Below are 19,304 nucleotides of genomic sequence, written 5' to 3' on the forward strand. Positions count from 1 at the left end.
AGCCAGGGCAGTTCCGGTCTGAGATGCTGTGGGCGTGACACTGGCAGAGGGATGAATGTGAGATTGTGTGTGAAAAAGTTCATTTAGCAATAAATACTTTAATTTATTTGTATATTAAAAATATAAATTTATATTATGTTTTAAGAATAGTAGAGATGGTTAATGTATTAATGTGTTAAATTTTAATTATTACACGTTGAAATATTACATTAATTTCACTACTTTGTGTAAATGTAATTATTTCTTTATTTTATTATCTTTATTATGTTTTGTTTTATTCTTAGGTAATATTTATTTAATGTTTTAAATTTTACATTGCAACAGGTTAAGTGTAAGAAAGGGCCATGCGGCCTTAACTTTGCCTGTAAAAATAAAGAATTTTTCATTTCATTTCATTGCTGTTCGTGCGGCCGCTGAACGTAAATTAACTCGTGCCCGCGCGCCAAAACAATACAATCCACAATGGACTAAACCTGACGGCAATGAGTAAATTATAGAATAAATAAAAATGTAAACAAACCAAGCACAATCATGTGACAGTAACACATGTAGCTGTGTAACCTCTGCAGACATGCCACACGACAGGAAGTATGGTGTATTCCTACCTTGTATAGATATTACAGTGTAAACAAACCAAGCACAATCATGTGACAGTGACACATGTAGCTGTGTAACCTCTGCAGACATGCCACATGACAGGAAGTATGGTGTATTCCTACCTTGTATAGATATTACAGTGTAAACAAACCAAGCACAATCATGTGACAGTGACACATGTAGCTGTGTAACCTCTGCAAACATGCCACACGACAGGAAGTATGGTGTATTCCTACCTTGTATAGATATTACAGTGTAAACAAACCAAGCACAATCATGTGACAGTGACACATGTAGCTGTGTAACCTCTGCAGACATGCCACACGACAGGATGTATGGTGTATTCCTACCTTGTATAGATATTACAGTGTAAACAAACCAAGCACAATCATGTGACAGTAACACATGTAGCTGTGTAACCTCTGCAGACATGCCACATGACAGGAAGTATGGTGTATTCCTACCTTGTATGGATATTACAGTGTAAACAAACCAAGCACAATCATGTGACAGTAACACATGTAGCTGTGTAACCTCTGCAGACATGCCACACGACAGGAAGTATGGTATATTCCTACCTTGTATAGATATTACAGTGTAAACAAACCAAGCACAATCATGTGACAGTGACACATGTAGCTGTGTAACCTCTGCAAACATGCCACACGGCAGGAAGTATGGTGTATTCCTACCTTGTATAGATATTACAGTGTAAACAAACCAAGCACAATCATGTGACAGTAACACATGTAGCTGTGTAACCTCTGCAGACATGCCACACGACAGGAAGTATGGTGTATTCCTACCTTGTATAGATATTACAGTGTAAACAAACCAAGCACAATCATGTGACAGTAACACATGTAGCTGTGTAACCTCTGCTAGCAGACATGCCACACGACAGGAAGTATGGTGTATTCCTACCTTGTATGGGTATTACAGTGTAAACAAACCAAGCACAATCATGTGACAGTAACACATGTAGCTGTGTAACCTCTGCAGACATGCCACACGACAGGAAGTATGGTGTATTCCTACCTTGTATGGATATTATAGTGTAAACAAACCAAGCACAATCATGTGACAGTAACACATGTAGCTGTGTAACCTCTGCAGACATGCCACACGACAGGAAGTATGGTGTATTCCTACCTTGTATAGATATTAAAGTGTAAACAAACCAAGCACAATCATGTGACAGTAACACATGTAGCTGTGTAACCTCTGCAGACATGCCACACGACAGGATGTATGGTGTATTCCTACCTTGTATAGATATTACAGTGTAAACAAACCAAGCACAATCATGTGACAGTGACACATGTAGCTGTGTAACCTCTGCAGACATGCCACACGACAGGATGTATGGTGTATTCCTACCTTGTATAGATATTACAGTGTAAACAAACCAAGCACAATCATGTGACAGTGACACATGTAGCTGTGTAACCTCTGCAGACATGCCACACGACAGGATGTATGGTGTATTCCTACCTTGTATAGATATTACAGTGTAAACAAACCAAGCACAATCATGTGACAGTGACACATGTAGCTGTGTAACCTCTGCAGACATGCCACACGACAGGATGTATGGTGTATTCCTACCTTGTATAGATATTACAGTGTAAACAAACCAAGCACAATCATGTGACAGTAACACATGTAGCTGTGTAACCTCTGCAGACATGCCACACGACAGGATGTATGGTGTATTCCTACCTTGTATAGATATTACAGTGTAAACAAACCAAGCACAATCATGTGACAGTGACACATGTAGCTGTGTAACCTCTGCAGACATGCCACACGACAGGATGTATGGTGTATTCCTACCTTGTATAGATATTACAGTGTAAACAAACCAAGCACAATCATGTGACAGTAACACATGTAGCTGTGTAACCTCTGCAGACATGCCACATGACAGGAAGTATGGTGTATTCCTACCTTGTATAGATATTACAGTGTAAACAAACCAAGCACAATCATGTGACAGTAACACATGTAGCTGTGTAACCTCTGCAGACATGCCACACGACAGGATGTATGGTGTATTCCTACCTTGTATAGATATTACAGTGTAAACAAACCAAGCACAATCATGTGACAGTAACACATGTAGCTGTGTAACCTCTGCAGACATGCCACATGACAGGAAGTATGGTGTATTCCTACCTTGTATGGATATTAAAGTGTAAACAAACCAAGCACAATCATGTGACAGTAACACATGTAGCTGTGTAACCTCTGCAGACATGCCACACGACAGGATGTATGGTGTATTCCTACCTTGTATAGATATTACAGTGTAAACAAACCAAGCACAATCATGTGACAGTGACACATGTAGCTGTGTAACCTCTGCAGACATGCCACACGACAGGATGTATGGTGTATTCCTACCTTGTATAGATATTAAAGTGTAAACAAACCAAGCACAATCATGTGACAGTAACACATGTAGCTGTGTAACCTCTGCAGACATGCCACACGACAGGATGTATGGTGTATTCCTACCTTGTATAGATATTACAGTGTAAACAAACCAAGCACAATCATGTGACAGTGACACATGTAGCTGTGTAACCTCTGCAGACATGCCACACGACAGGAAGTATGGTGTATTCCTACCTTGTATAGATATTACAGTGTAAACAAACCAAGCACAATCATGTGACAGTAACACATGTAGCTGTGTAACCTCTGCAGACATGCCACACACGACAGGAAGTATGGTGTATTCCTACCTTGTATAGATATTACAGTGTAAACAAACCAAGCACAATCATGTGACAGTGACACATGTAGCTGTGTAACCTCTGCAGACATGCCACACGACAGGAAGTATGGTGTATTCCTACCTTGTATAGATATTACAGTGTAAACAAACCAAGCACAATCATGTGACAGTAACACATGTAGCTGTGTAACCTCTGCAGACATGCCACACGACAGGATGTATGGTGTATTCCTACCTTGTATAGATATTACAGTGTAAACAAACCAAGCACAATCATGTGACAGTGACACATGTAGCTGTGTAACCTCTGCAGACATGCCACACGACAGGATGTATGGTGTATTCCTACCTTGTATAGATATTACAGTGTAAACAAACCAAGCACAATCATGACAGTAACACATGTAGTGTGTAACCATGTGCAGACATGCCACGACAGATGTATGGTGTATTCCTACCTTGTACAGACAGTGTAAACAAACGCACAATCATGTGACACACATGTATGTGTAACCTCTGCAGACATGCCACATGACATTATTATTCCTACGTATAGATATTACAGTGTAAACAAACCAAGCACAATCATGTGACAGTAACACATGTAGCGGTGTAACCTCTGCAGACATGCCACACGACAGGAAGTATGGTGTATTCCTACCTTGTATAGATATTACAGTGTAAACAAACCAAGCACAATCATGTGACAGTAACACATGTAGCTGTGTAACCTCTGCAGACATGCCACACGACAGGATGTATGGTGTATTCCTACCTTGTATAGATATTACAGTGTAAACAAACCAAGCACAATCATGTGACAGTAACACATGTAGCTGTGTAACCTCTGCAGACATGCCACACGACAGGATGTATGGTGTATTCCTACCTTGTATAGATATTACAGTGTAAACAAACCAAGCACAATCATGTGACAGTAACACATGTAGCGGTGTAACCTCTGCAGACATGCCACACGACAGGAAGTATGGTGTATTCCTACCTTGTATAGATATTACAGTGTAAACAATACCAACATTAAAACATTTGTATGAATACAGTTTGGCAAAAGAGGTGTGTTAAGTGAGAAACAAAATTGGTTGCATTTTCTTATAATTTTTATAAGGAAGCTATTTTATCTTTTGTTTTAAGTCCTAAATGAAACAGTTCCTGTTTATAATAATCCTGTTTATTCTGAAAGGAAATCTTATACAAATAGGAACATTTACCAGCTCTTCACGATTATGAGACGGCACGACTTCTTTGACAGAGGCTGACCTGGAGCCCTCAGCTGCTCCAGCCCTCAACACCTGTGAACATCATCGACCTAGAAATAAATATGTCATCAAACATCATAATTTTAATAGTTTACTTAAGATAATGGAATTTTCTACATCAATTTAAAAGTTCAGTTCTTTTTAAGGACTCTTGAGTGTCTTAGGGAGGCAGACACTGCCAGGAGTTTCTGATAGGTTGTAAAGAAATACAGAGATATTGAAATGTTTTTAAATGTCATTGTAATATTTTAATGGTTTACTTACAAAAACGAAACTCTGTACATGAAATATAAAGTGTAAGACATCACTTATTTTATCAAGGACTATTAAGACCATCTTGGGAGTCTGTTTTTTCTTTTTGGAGTCTTTTACAGGATTGAGGGGAAACCCCGTAATTCTATACTTGGTCAAACTAAATTTAAGGAAACCCAACTTGTGACACATCATCGTCCAGTTATATCTAACCCAAATTCAACATGTATAAGCCTCACGGCATGTAAGTGACATTAATTGGAACATTCCATTCTGTTTTTCATCATGAGGATCTTACAGTCAGAGAGCCCCTCTATCTATCAGCCCTTGCACCCCAGAATCTCAACATTTGCGGTTAGTGATGTGCTGCTCCTGGACATCCATAAGGTTACCCAGATTTAAGTGACTTCGGTTTTTGCTGTACCCAGTGTAGGTTCAACTGGAAGGTATAAACTAGCCAGAAGTAAACCCTCGAACTTACAGTCTTCACTAAACGAATATCCACCACTATCTATTTCTACGGCAGCTAGTAATATCAATAGTATAACATATAATGGACATAATAAAAAAATAATGTTTTTTTTTTTTAGGAAAAATTTAAAAATTACAATATCTATCTACGTAAATAATTTCAGCTGTAATAAATATGTGTAACTTATGTGTACTGATATCTTGCACTTGAATATACAGGGACTTAATGGGGAAACTTTAGCATTAGAAATCCTCATACATTTCTCAGCACTGGTTGACAACAAATAAAATGTTTTCTTCTTCTGTTCAGTAATATTGTGCTAGTTTTTACTGTAAAGAAATCAGACACTCTTTATTACTCATACAATATCTTTGAGAAACGTGTAGCGTCTATTTACAACAATTTCATGTCTGTTTGTAATATTTACAATAAATAATTGTTCACCTCACTGATAATTTGTTACAGTTTTTGTTTTATTCGTTATGTAATATTTGTTTACATTATCACTGTAACACACTATTTATTAGGAATTTGTTATAAATTATAATAAGAATGATCTATTATTGTTGTTATTTATTACTGTTAACATACATTTTATTTATATGTAAATACGATAAGTTATATTATTCAGCTACTTATTCAATTATATAATTTAACCTATTCGTTAAGTATGTTTAACACGTTAGATACCACGTCGTACCGATCGGCACGACAATCCCACCTGGTGGCGTTTTACAAAAAAAAATCGTTATGTGAATATGAGAGGCATCTCCTTTTGTGTCACAAAAGGAACTGTTATGAAGTTCAAAGTGTATTCTAAACACAGAAACAATTTGTTCTGTTTCTGGGCAATATTTGGGATGTCACCTAGCAACTGAAATATTGAAATTTCGTCGTACCAATTGGTACAACGGTGAATTTTGGGAACTTAGGAACTAGAAGAAATAAGACAATGCACTATATTGTTGAAAAACATTGTAATTAAGTATTAATTTATATAGTATATGCTTAAACAATATTTAGTCTAATATTTTAGGAAACAGGATTTTTCCGGACATTTGCCATCGTTCAGTGAAACAAGAAAACAGTAACACTACGTTTCGAGATCTGCAATCTGATCTCTTCTTCAGGTAAAGAACTAACCTAATACATAATTACAAACTAGGTTAAAATAAACAAATCTTACTAAAGCGTTGTGGCACGCCTAAGTCAGGAATCACAACCTACATGTTGTGTGTCAACTTCACTAACTCTATAGACATGCACTTAATACAAAACTATACAAAACGCTAATCATTAAAACTAAACTACGGAATACAGGTCACAATACGTCTTCACTCGTCTACTAACCACCTACGACTGACCAGAAGGACTAGTCAATGGTAATCGTGACGGCTGGCTAAAACAAGATGGCGGAAATACAAGGGAAGGGGGACAGGAATGGGCCCTTTCGTTATTACTGGTTCATGCAAGATGAATTTCTTAAAACCATATTGTGACTCCGTATTGGTTTATTACAAATATCTGATCCATTTGATACTTTTGGTTTTCTCTTTAGTTCATTTTTTAGAATTGGCAACCAAAGCGGCCTAATCTCGACTGATGGTTGACTGACTGGTTGGTCTGCCAATTTAATGTATGTTGCCTCAATTAATTTCCTTTTGAAAAAAATGTGGTTCCCGATGTATTATGTGGGCTGCATCCCAATTCATATGATGGTCTTCGGACCGACAATGGTGTGATATTTTTGACTTTTCTGTGAGACCCTTTCTCGTGTTTTCTTTGTGTTCTTTTATCCTTACGTTTAGTGGTCTTTTTGTCTCGCCTATGTATTCCCTATTGCAGCTACATTTTATACTGAAAACACAGTTTTTGGAATCCTGTGTGCCATTTTTTGGTTTTGTTTTTACGAGACTTTGTCTAAGAGTGTTGTGTGTTCTAATGTTGTACTTTCTAACTACTCTTCTAATTTTCTCTGATAATCCCGGCACATAAGGGATTGACATAAACGCAAATTTATCACAATTCTGTTTTTCTGACTCAGGAATGATTCTTCTGGTTCGTTTGCACTTATTAATTACTAATTGAGGGTATCCATTGCTTCTGAAATCCGATTCAATTTTCTTAAATTCTTCTTTTAGTCCATCTTTATCTGAGCACAAGCTCTTTGCTCTATCAAACAACGAGTAGGCTACTCCTTCTTTGACAGATTTTTTATGGTTGGATTGATAATTTAAATATTTTCCTGTGTGTGTTATCTTTCAAAAAACAGTTGTCTTAAGGACATCCCTATCTCTTAATACACACACATCCAAAAAGGGAAGCTTGTTTTGGACTTCCACTTCCATTGAGAGGCGGATGGAAGGAGAAATTAATGTGATTCAAAAAATTATTTAATTCAATGTCTCCATGAGAAAAAATAACAAAGGTATCATCCACATACCTCCACCAAATCCTCGGTTTGAACTGAGCTGAAGACAAAGCTTTTCGCTCGAATTCCTCCATAAAGATATTGGCGACAATAGGAGACAGTGGAGAACCCATTGCCATCCCCTCATCTTGACGGTAAATTTTACCCTCTAACTCAAAATAATTGCATTGAGTGCATAGTTCTAACAGTTCCATAATTACTGGCATGGGAAGTTTAGTTCTATCCTTTAATGTTTGGTCTTCTTTGAGACGTGATTTAATAATTCCGAGAGTTTCTGGAACTGGTACATTTGTAAATAGACTTTCGACATCAAAACTTACCAGTTTGTCAGTTTCAGTCAACTTTAGGGATTTTGACTTCTCTACGAAATCCCTGGAATTTTTGATGAAAGAGTCAGTTTTTCCTACCAATGGCGTTAAGATGTCCAAGAGGACTTTAGACAATTCCCTGCAAGGTGAATCACGAGAACTAATGATGGTAGGTTTGTGGATTTTGGGAAGGCCATACATATGGGGGATTTTGGAGTGGTGAGGAGTTAATTTAGATCTAAATTTATCTGAAAAAAATTCTTTATGTTTTCTTAAGGTGTTTGCTACTTTGCGTTCAAATGAATCAGTCGGGTCTTTATTTAAAACTGTATATTTGCCAGTATTTAAAGTTTCCGCAATCTTTTCTTTATATGCTACTGAGTCAAGTACCACAGTAGCGTTGCCTTTATCGGCAGGTAAGATTTTGACCGTGTCGTATTTCCCAAGGATCGACCTGGCCTTTTTCTCCTCTATTGTCAAATTGGGTTTTGTGGGAGGAATTTTTCTGAGTAAAAGACTGGCCTCACAACGAAACCGGTCACCCTGTTCCTCAGGTAACTGTGAAACAGCCGACTCGATTCCAGTTACGAAATCCAGTGCCTTTACCGATTTTTGTGCCACAGAAAAGTTTAAATCCTTAGATAAGACTGATATTTCCGCTTCATTCAGGATTTTTGAAGAGAGGTTGATTACATTTTTATTATTTGCATCCGTATTCACGTTGCCATCTTTAGGCAAATCACATTTTTTAGGCCTAATTTTTTCCAGTTTGGAGATTTTCTTTTTCTTATCTGTTTCAAAAACTTTTATACAGTAGAACCCCTCATATCCGGCCTCGGTTTTACCGCACCTCGGTTTATCCGGCCACTTCCCGGAAGCCAATATCGAAATTTATTTACCACGGCTTGCAGACGCGCAGTTGCACGCACTAGTCTCCCACGACTTTTGCGTTATTTTGGTGTATCTATTTGTTTACATTTTCCTGTGTTGTCCTAGTTGAGCTAATAGGTTTAACCTGTAAACAGTTCGTTGATTATTTCCAGTGCGGTTAGTACATACAGTACAGTACAATTGTTTTGTTTCGTCAAGTGCTGTGTACTGTAGGTTGGTTTATCCGGCCGAATCGTTATCCGGCCAGGGGCTCGGTCCCGTGGTGGCCGGATATGAGGGGTTCTACTGTACATCTATTTTGGATACTTTCGAGAATGTTGTTGAATTCTGTACCGAAACGTAGTGTTACTGTTTTCTTGTTTCACTGAACGATGGCAAATGTCCGGAAAAATCCTGTTTCCTTCACAATCCTTCCATTGTCAAAAATAACCTTCAAACAAAGAATAATATTTTAGGTTAGGAATAAGTACATTGTTTAGAGACAAGTTCATTGTAAGTAATGTGAACACAAATATAACCCTTGTGCATTATAATAAGTGGTATTTTATACAAAAATTACAAATCTTAGGCTAGAATAAGATATGACAGGTTAGGTTGCATTACAAATTAGTAAATTATTTCCAGATAGGTGCATACTAAATAATATAAAGAAAAGTAAACTCTTTCTTCAGCTTAAACATGAATGTCCCTAAAACAAGTTTTGCACATAAATGGTTGTCCACGGCACTTATCGCAAAACGTAGTAACCTTGAATTTATTCTTGGACCTTTCCCTTCCTTCTAATCCTGCACTTCTTTTAATGCACATTTTACAAATTTTTCTAACCCGCCGCCTGTTTTTGCCTATACCAACGAAATGTTCAGTTTCAAGTAAACGATGTTGTCCTGTTACTTCTACACTTAATGATGGCTGTTCCTCGAGGCCCATCAGTTCTAGTGCAATACTTTCTTTGAAAGATGTTGATCAGAGTCGCTTGATGTTTGGTTCACAATTATCCTTGTAAGAAAGCCAAGCATTTACAATACAGGTACCAAAAAGCAAGCTCTCGGCAACTTTGTGATACCAGCGTAATGTTTTGCGGACAGCTGAATTGTATGAGGCCATTTGGTCAGCAATATCAATCCCCATTTTTAACTCATTGTATTTTGATACTACAAGAGGCTTCATAATACTATTCCCTTTTCTATCCCTTTTCCCTGTATCCACCATATCTATAGCATGTTTAGTAGAGAGCATTAAAACTCTTCTTTTGTCTTGCCAGTTAGTTATAGTAATTCCGTCAACATTCCCTACTACAGCCATTTCTCCAGGGGTAAGATTTATGTCTAAAATCAGGTCTTTGGGTATTCCTATACGATCAGACCGTAATGTACCCACTAAGTGTGTTTTTTTTTCGAAGGAGACATTTAGCTAGTTCGATTGAGCAATAATAATTATCTACATAAATGGTTACTTCCAGAGTTTACATAGGGTTCAATTAGTTCCAGAACAACAGACGTACCCATCAATAAACCTGGTGTAACATCTGTTCCCTTTCCAGAGTGGACTTTGACACCATATGTATACCCTTTGCTGTCACACAGTTTGAAAACCTTAATTCCATACTTATGAGCCTTTTTGGGTAAATACTGTCGGAATTGTAGTCTTCCTCTAAATGGAACCATTGATTCGTCTACGGCTAGTTCATCTTCAGCAGGTTTTAAATTTTTGAATACATCATTCAGCATTTGTATCAGTTATTTTTGCTAACCTAATAGTTTGTTCTGCGTCTTCATTATTGTTAACATGCCAAAATCTTAATATAAGTTGAAACTTATTTCTACTCATAACTTGGCTTGCAACAACATTCTTATATAATGTCTTATTAGACCAGTAATCACTTATTCTAGGGTAAGAAGCATCTGTTCCCAGAATAAGACCCATTAATATTAGGAGACCCAAAAAGTTTTTCATATCTTTAAGATCAATAGGCTGCCACTTTCTAAGTCTACTACTCCGACTAAGACGCCGTCCAGCTAATGTTTGGACAGCATTGCGATTCGTCTCATCAACAATAAGTTGAACAATATCATCTGTAACCACACGTTTATAATAATCTATAGGCTTACTGTTTCTTGGTAAGTTAAAATGATATTCACGTAGCCTAGTTACATCAAACGATTGTTGTAAACCTTGGAACGCACCCCAAGAATTGTCAATAGGCGCATTGGCCCTGTTGTTCCTCCTACCTCTTATTGCTGGTTGACGGTTGAGAGCGTCAACGGCCTTGACCTCGACCACGTCTTCTTCCTTCACCTCGACCTCGCAGACGTATAGCAGGTGGATCGGTATTGATATGGCATTCCTCATTAGTAGGTTGCTGGATATCTGATTCTCTGTCAGCATCATTCATGTGGATATCATGAGATTCAGCTAGGTTCAGATTGTTGATTTCATGCTCGGGGACATTAGAAGTTTGGAGGTTATTTGGTAATTGGTCATGGAGAGTTTGGTTGTCATCAAATAAATGTATTTCTGTAAATAGGTTATCATCTTGAATTTCTAAATCAGAAGAAGTTAGTAGGTTTTCATAACCATTCTCACTTTCAAAAAGATTATTTGTGTTAGATAAAATCGTGCTAGTATTACTTTCCTTTGATAATGATACACAATTGTCATTTGAATGTTCACTGTAATTATTGTCCCAATCACCTAATAAGTCTTGCAAAAATGATGACTCACAAATAGCCTCAGTTGACGTTGATCGGTACAACGAGTGAATTTAAAGTGATAATCTGCTTACTAAAAATGACATGTCGTACCGATCGTTACGACAATTTTTTTAATATTTATAAACATTTTGATGGTATATTATCATTTTAGATATCCCTTTAAACACACTACACTAATTTATATTTAAAAAATGTTGCCGGTTGATGTTGGCATTCTGATGGAAATCAGGTATTTAAGACCTTGGCAGCTAACATGTTAACTAATCATAGTATGATGACAGCAGAAATAATCATGACTTTGTAAATACATTCATAGTGCACATGACAAAAATAAAGATTTAATTTCATTCATTACAGCTGTTTTAAAAATAAAAATGTTTTAATTAAATGTAGAATACCTTTATCTTTTACACCCTCCCTTTCATATAAAGTAACAAATAAAGCCATAATATGAATTTGCACCAAGCAATGCATGAAGCTTCACGAATTATTTTGCATCAATTATATGTTACAGTATAATAAACATTGCCGTAATATGGCTAGTAGATCAAGTAAATTTTTGCAGGAACTCAGGAAAAATAATAACCTCAGAGTTTACCTTTATGTCACCATAAGCTTCTCTCAGTTTCTGTTTTAGATCTTGAATCTCGTATCTCAAGGCTTTGTTTTGTTCTCGCACCTCCAGGTAATGATCGTAGTTGGATCCATTGATAGGAGTATCACTGTACACCGTTAGCCTCCCTCTTGACAACTGAACAAAACACAGTAATCTCAGTTTATACAACTCCAGGTAATGATCGTAGTTGGATCCATTGATAGGACTATCACTGTACACCGTTAGCCTCCCTCTTGACAACTGAACAAAACACAGTAATCTCAGTTTATACAACTCCAGGTAATGATCGTAGTTGGATCCATTGATAGGACTATCACTGTACACCGTTAGCCTCCCTCTTGACAACTGAACAAAACACAGTAATCTCAGTTTATACAACTCCAGGTAATGATCGTAGTTGGATCCATTGATAGGACTATCACTGTACACCGTTAGCCTCCCTCTTGACAACTGAACAAAACACAGTAAACTCAGTTTATACAACTCCAGGTAATGATCGTAGTTGGATCCATTGATAGGACTATCACTGTACACCGTTAGCCTCCCTCTTGACAACTGAACAAAACACAGTAATCTCAGTTTATACAACTCCAGGTAATGATCGTAGTTGGATCCATTGATAGGACTATCACTGTACACCGTTAGCCTCCCTCTTGACAACTGAACAAAACACAGTAATCTCAGTTTATAGAATCAAGAATCAAGAAATTTATTGCAACATAACATCCACAGTTATACAACTATACATGTGTGAACAGGTTGCTTGTCAATAATACATACTATATGGTAAAAACAGTCTGTACAACATTTCATACATTAACAATGTTTTTGTCAAATTCACTAAAACTACACAAGCTGCAAATTGTCCTGCAAGAATTCAGAAATATTATAATAGGCCTTATTAATTAGTAAGCTTTTCACTGATTTTTTTAAAACTGAACAGTGTTAGCTGCTTTATATGTAGAGGTAATTTGTTGTAAAATTTAATTCCCATATAATTTGGAGAGCTTTCAAATAATGTTAATTTGTGAAGAGGAAATTGCAGATTGTCTTTAAAACGGGTACCATACTGATGTTCATGATGAATTATATTTTCTGAATTTAGGCGATTATGAATAAATATTAAACAGCTATAGATATACAATCATGAAATCGTCAAACTTTTCATATCTCTAAAAATATCTTTACATGAATCTCTTTGATTCAAAAATAGCATGGTTCTAATATATCTCTTTTGTGCTTTAAAAACAGAGAAAATACCTGAACTACATCCCAACACTTGGATCCCATATTGTGCCAATGAACAAAAGCAAGCATAATAAACTATGAGCCTAGTCTTAATATCAACCAGCTCTCTCAATGTGTACATTTGGTAGCAAGCTGAGCTCAGTTTTTTATTTAGCAGTTCTATGTGTGGTCTCCAAGAAAGATTTTTATCAATAACTAGCCCCAAAAACTTAGTGGTATTTACTGTAACAATCACTGAGTTCTTAAAATCTATATTAAAATTGGACCTAGCCTTATTTTGTACAGTCTGAAATTTTACAATTTGTGTCTTATCACTGTTTAATGCGAGCCCATTGCAAGTAAACATTTTTCTAAGTCTATTAGGGAATTAATTATTTCTAATTTTAAATCTTGCTCCCTGTTACATTTTACCAGAGATGATGTATCGTCAGCATACAAAATCAGGTCATTTCTAATATTATGTGGCATGTCATTTATAAAGATAATGAACAACAAAGGGCCCAGAATGGATCCCTGTGGTACACCAGTACATATATTTACCCATGATGATATCCTTTTTATGCCATTATTGTTGATTAGCGTTCTTTGCTTTCTACCATGAAGAAAAGATTGAAACCATGCTAAAGAGTTGCCCAAAATCCCATAAAATTTTAGTTTACTAACAAGTAAGGAATGATCTACACAGTCAAAGGCCTTGGAGAGGTCACAGAATACACCAGCAGTACTCTGTGACCCATCCAAAGCCCCCAGGATCTGCTCAACAATATTAGAGGATGTGAGATGTACATTGCAGTAGCTTTGAGCACTCCCACTGGGATCTCATCCCATGCTACAGACTTCGTGTCTCTCAGACTCATTATGACACTATAAACCTCTTGAGCACTAACACACTTAAATACAAATGAGGCTTGTTTATTACAAGAAACGTTACTTAGTAGCTGAACAGCTGAATTGATCTGTGGTTTGGCACCAATATTCTTAGTTATATTTACAAACATTGTATTGAAATAATGTGCAATATGCTTAGCATCTGTATACATTTCATCTTGTACCTTGAGATTCATGCAGTCAAATTTTTTAATTGTATGCATACCTAATTCAGTTTTTATCACATTCCACACAGCTTTAACATTTAACCACATTTAAATTTGACAGATGTATAAGGAAAAGAAACTTCAAAACATGTTTTAAAACTATCGAGAAACCTATTAAAATTCTCTTGTGCTGTGCTAAACTCACAAAATTTCCATGAACTCTTACTAACAGAGTCTACCATACAAGCCATATTCTGAGTTAAAAATATTCTTTTTCTTGTTGAAAAGTGTTGTGCTAACAAGTCATTTCTGTATTCAATAGACATCAACAAAGCCCTATGATCAGACAATCCTAGTTCAATATTTAACAACTTACTTTCATTAACTCTCTTATTAGTGGTAATGTTATCTATACAAGATCTAGATTCTTTCGTCACTCTGGTTGGCATTTTAAAATTATTTACAAAACCATATGCAGACAATAAATTAATAAACCTATTTCTTATATTGTAATTTCTACAGGACTCCAAAGTGTCAATATTGAAGTCTGACATAATATAGATCTTCTTCCTTTTAGATTCCGTTTTAAGTGCCTTAAATAGCTTCTCAAGTTTTAAGAGAAACTGATCTACATTGGAAATATTTGTATTGTGGTAAATGGAAACAATTATTAAATTCTCATGACAGGATCCAGAAACTTCAATGCAACAGCTCTCAAAAACAAAATCTTCTTTTAGAGAGATCAACAGATCATCCCTAGCAGTGAAGTGCATGCATTTTCTAACTAAAATACAAGAACCTCCCCTGATACCATTCTCTCTAATATAATGAGAAGCCAATTCAAAACATTCCAAAGAATTTAATTTTGATATTTGAGTTTTGTTAAGCCAATGTTTGTTGAGACTAATTATTCTTACAGGGAATTTATTTACAAATATTTGTAATTCTGTTATTTTAGCCAAAGAAATAAGACCCTGTACATTATAATGCATTATTCAATTAGTTTTGTTCACAAAAGTATTTTCTAAAATTTCTAAATTATCAATATAGTTTTCGTAACCATCAGCATTATAAATTTTGTCTACAGCATCCACTGATAATGTACAACATTCCGTTAATTTTTCCTTGTACACATAGTTACATCCTCCACTTATGTTATGACCATTGTTATTTGTCACTTTTGTATTAAAGGAGGCCAAACACTTGAGTTTAACCCTTTTAACCCCGACGTCCGTACTATACGGACGTCGTAAAAATGGCGGCAACTCCCGACGTCCGTATAGTGCGGACGTGCACTTTTTATAACTTTACTGGCCACCTATTTCACCAAATGCTTTGAAATTTCATAGACTTATGCACAAAGATATTTTGCATCGAAATATATTAGTTTGTAATGGTTTGACTTCATATGTTGTCAGTCTGTGACTACGCAATTGCAGTTCGTCTCGACTGACTGCTCACGCTTGTTGCAGACAGCTGTATATCACGTGGTTGTGAATATTCCGTTTTTCTTCACAGTTTTAGGTTAAAGCAGTGTAAAGTACGGCAGTTAAAGTTTAGTTTATTATTTGTTTGATTTCAAAATGAGTAAAAGACATTGTTCAAAGTCTCCCGTAAGTGAAAATACACTAATTAGTAACTCAGTTGCAAACAAACAATTCACCCCAATTGTTTTGGTGACCACAAGTGCTAAAACATTTTGTACTGATGTAAATATTGTTTTAAAACTTTTTTTTTAAATTTAGATTATGAACAGTTTTAGTTATTTTGTCAGAAATAACTTTGGTTTTATGTTTATTTTAAGTGCTGTGAATTTCAAAGGTCTTGTTACATTGCCTTGCCCAGAAATGGTAAAAAGAAAAATTTACACGGCTTTACAAAAGTTTATGTTACTTCACTTTTAAATAAGGTAGGCCTATAATTTTTGTTTCCTTTTATTAAGGATTAAATGTACCATAAAGGAAATGGGTATTTTCGTGTCAAATATTTTTTTATCTATATGGTTTCCATGATCAAACTTGAATTTTTTTCATTTTTTTTTATTTTTTTTATATATATATATGTATGTAAAAAAAATACTTTCATAATAATAATTTTATTTGTATAATTCTGTAAGCTACATGTATATAGAAGTAAAACAAAAAAAGAATTACCTAAATATCTTGAAAAATAACTGAGTTATGAATTTTTTACAAAACCCTTACATTTTGTCTGAAAATGGCTTGGGATTTCTGGCACATCACTTGATTTAGTGGCCGGGGTTAAAAGGGTTAAAGTGTAGGTTTCTTGGTTATTGCTGACACTAGAGAATCTTCCTAAAGATGCCCCTTCCTCCTCTTCTTCCGCAACTAGTAGCTCTGAGCTTGATGTAAGGTCCGTGACACCAGCAGCAATGGTAGAGTTGATGGTCTCATTGTGCAGCATACTGTGATCTGTGTTGCTGTGATCTTCTACTCGTGCTGAAGGTGGCAGTAATCCTGTCGTCTGGTCATTGTCTGTGCTCTGGGACAAGGGCAGTTCCGGTTCAGTTATTTTGATCAGTGCCTCACAGATTCTCTTTGCAAGCCAATCTTTTCCCATTTGATTCAAATGTCTTCCATGCCTTGTGTGGAAAAGTCTATCTGCTTTACTAATCTTGACCAGAGAAACATTACGAAATTTTTTACTTAAATTCTCAAGTGCGTTATTTGATTTTATGACTTCTTTATTAACACAGGACCATCCTTTTAAATCATGCCTAAGAGGTAAATCTAGTAGTATTATTCTGGAATCACTGTATTTTTTCAATGTTTCGCAAATTGGACCGAGTGCTCTCTCAGCCTCATTATAAGCCACATCATTTGACCCACATGCTATTACTAGAACATCCTCAGAACCTAATTCCTTCCTATCAATGTTATCATAATTTAATATCTGCCCAGCCAAACCCCCAGGCCTAACGAAACCAATGGCCTCGAATGATTTTGATTGTTTGTTCAAGTGAAAAGCTAAATTGCGCCCATGGCTATCAGCACGTACAATCATCTTTTGTTTTCTTGTGCTATTGACTGTTTTGTACTTGTGGAGAGGTTTTCCTTGTACTGAGTTAGCTTTCTTTGTTCTTTCTTTCTTTAGGCTTGAACGTTGGCTGACATTTGAGGTGTTTACACTGTTACAGTCCTGTTCAACAGACTTGTCAAATACAAAATCATTTTGTAACACATCATAAGGATTTTTTGAAGTAAAGTCAGGTTCTATTATTTTCTTATTTGTGTGGGGATAATTGCGTGACTTACGATCGCAAATTGTAGAAACTTTCTGCCATTTGTTAGCAACAGGGAGAGTTTGCTGTTTGGGACTACCCTCAAGAGGAGGGGAAGAATGTAGGTATGAGGATTTTCCCGCAGTTTCTATTGTATTGGTTTTTTCTTGATAACCTAGATTATTGTCATTTTCTAAGATTTTAATTATGCTTTCTAGGGTCCTTATAGTGTCTATCATTTTTGTAGTCTCTTGTGCATAGATCCTGCATCTGTCACATTTTTCTGGTGTCATCTCTCTTTGAGTGATTTTGTCCTTGGCCTGTTCTTCTACCATCAAGATAAGGGTTTCTTTACCTTCTTTTTCATTTTTCAGTTTTTTCTCTAAATATTCTATTCTGCTCAGTAGTTCAATTTCTTTTTCCTTAGATAATGTTTTCTGTAATTCAATAGTTTCATCATTTTCTTTTAACTTATCTTCAAGCTCCAATATGTGAAGAGAACTTCCGTTCCTTGCTGCATGTAGTTCTTGTCTTAATTCATCATTTTCATGTAGAATAGATCGGTTAATCTCGTCAGCGAGAGAGGAACCATTTAACTTGTCGAAATGTTCTTCAATGTTTTCCTTTATTACAGCTGTTTCTAATTCCTTTATTTCCAGGTTATTTTCACAATTTGAACATTTCCACTCTCCCAAGAAATTTTCTTTTTCAAAATTTTTCACTTCAGATGAGCTCAAATTTACACATTTAAAGTGAAACCATTTACTGCATAGTCCAGTACATAAAATAGCAGAAAACCTCACACTTTCTACTGCACACTCCACAAGGATATTTTGCCATAATGTATCTTAAATCAATGTTGCTACTTTAAAAAGTTAATCCAACAAAAGAACAACCGTCCTCTCATTTAACTCAGAACTGTATATTATAAATTTAACCAGATTATAACCACATTTAGTCAAGTGCACACAGCAATATAAATTAATTCAGCAACAGCATTAACAAAACCTGTGAAGAAGACAGCAGATAAGAAAAATAAAACAGGCCCTATTTGTGTTGTAAACAAATAAATCACCAGGAACAAGTCAATAATTGTCATTAAATATGAGAAAAAAGATTCTCCCACTGCCAGGATTTGAACCAGGTACCCTGGAGTGAAGTGTCTGCTGCTTAACCCACTAAGCCACTCAGTCACTGAACTTTGTACACAATAAACAGATACTTGGGCCAATGGTACAGGTTAGAACAGAGTGATAAACCCTTTCTACCTGCTTCTGCTGGAAACTCCCAGACCTAGGTTTATCTTTATATTGAAAAATGAACTGTCAAACTCCAAGTAATGATCGTAGTTGGATCCATTGATAGGACTATCACTGTACACCGTTAGCCTCCCTCTTCACAACTGAACAAAACACAATAATCTCAGTTTATACAACTCCAGGTAATGATCGTAGTTGGATCCATTGATAGGACTATCACTGTA

At 36.0% G+C, this 19,304-nt stretch overlaps 1 protein-coding gene across 2 annotated transcripts in view; it reads right to left on the reverse strand.

The window, feature by feature from the left end:
• The window catches only part of LOC124360918 (coiled-coil domain-containing protein 149), a 58,045-nt gene that overhangs the window by 34,091 nt on the left and 4,650 nt on the right, over positions 1-19,304 (reverse strand). The window contains exons 3-4 of one of the 2 annotated variants that reach the window (XM_046814918.1): positions 12,281-12,433; positions 4,570-4,650 (exon numbers count right to left, since the gene is read on the reverse strand). In XM_046814918.1, the coding sequence (XP_046670874.1) occupies positions 4,570-4,650; positions 12,281-12,433 (234 nt within the window). The remainder of the gene's footprint in view (positions 1-4,569; positions 4,651-12,280; positions 12,434-19,304) is intronic. The other variant, XM_046814919.1, reaches the window with a different exon arrangement.

This window comes from Homalodisca vitripennis, chromosome 4 (assembly GCF_021130785.1).
Source record: "Homalodisca vitripennis isolate AUS2020 chromosome 4, UT_GWSS_2.1, whole genome shotgun sequence".
NCBI classification, from domain to species: Eukaryota; Metazoa; Arthropoda; class Insecta; order Hemiptera; family Cicadellidae; genus Homalodisca; species Homalodisca vitripennis.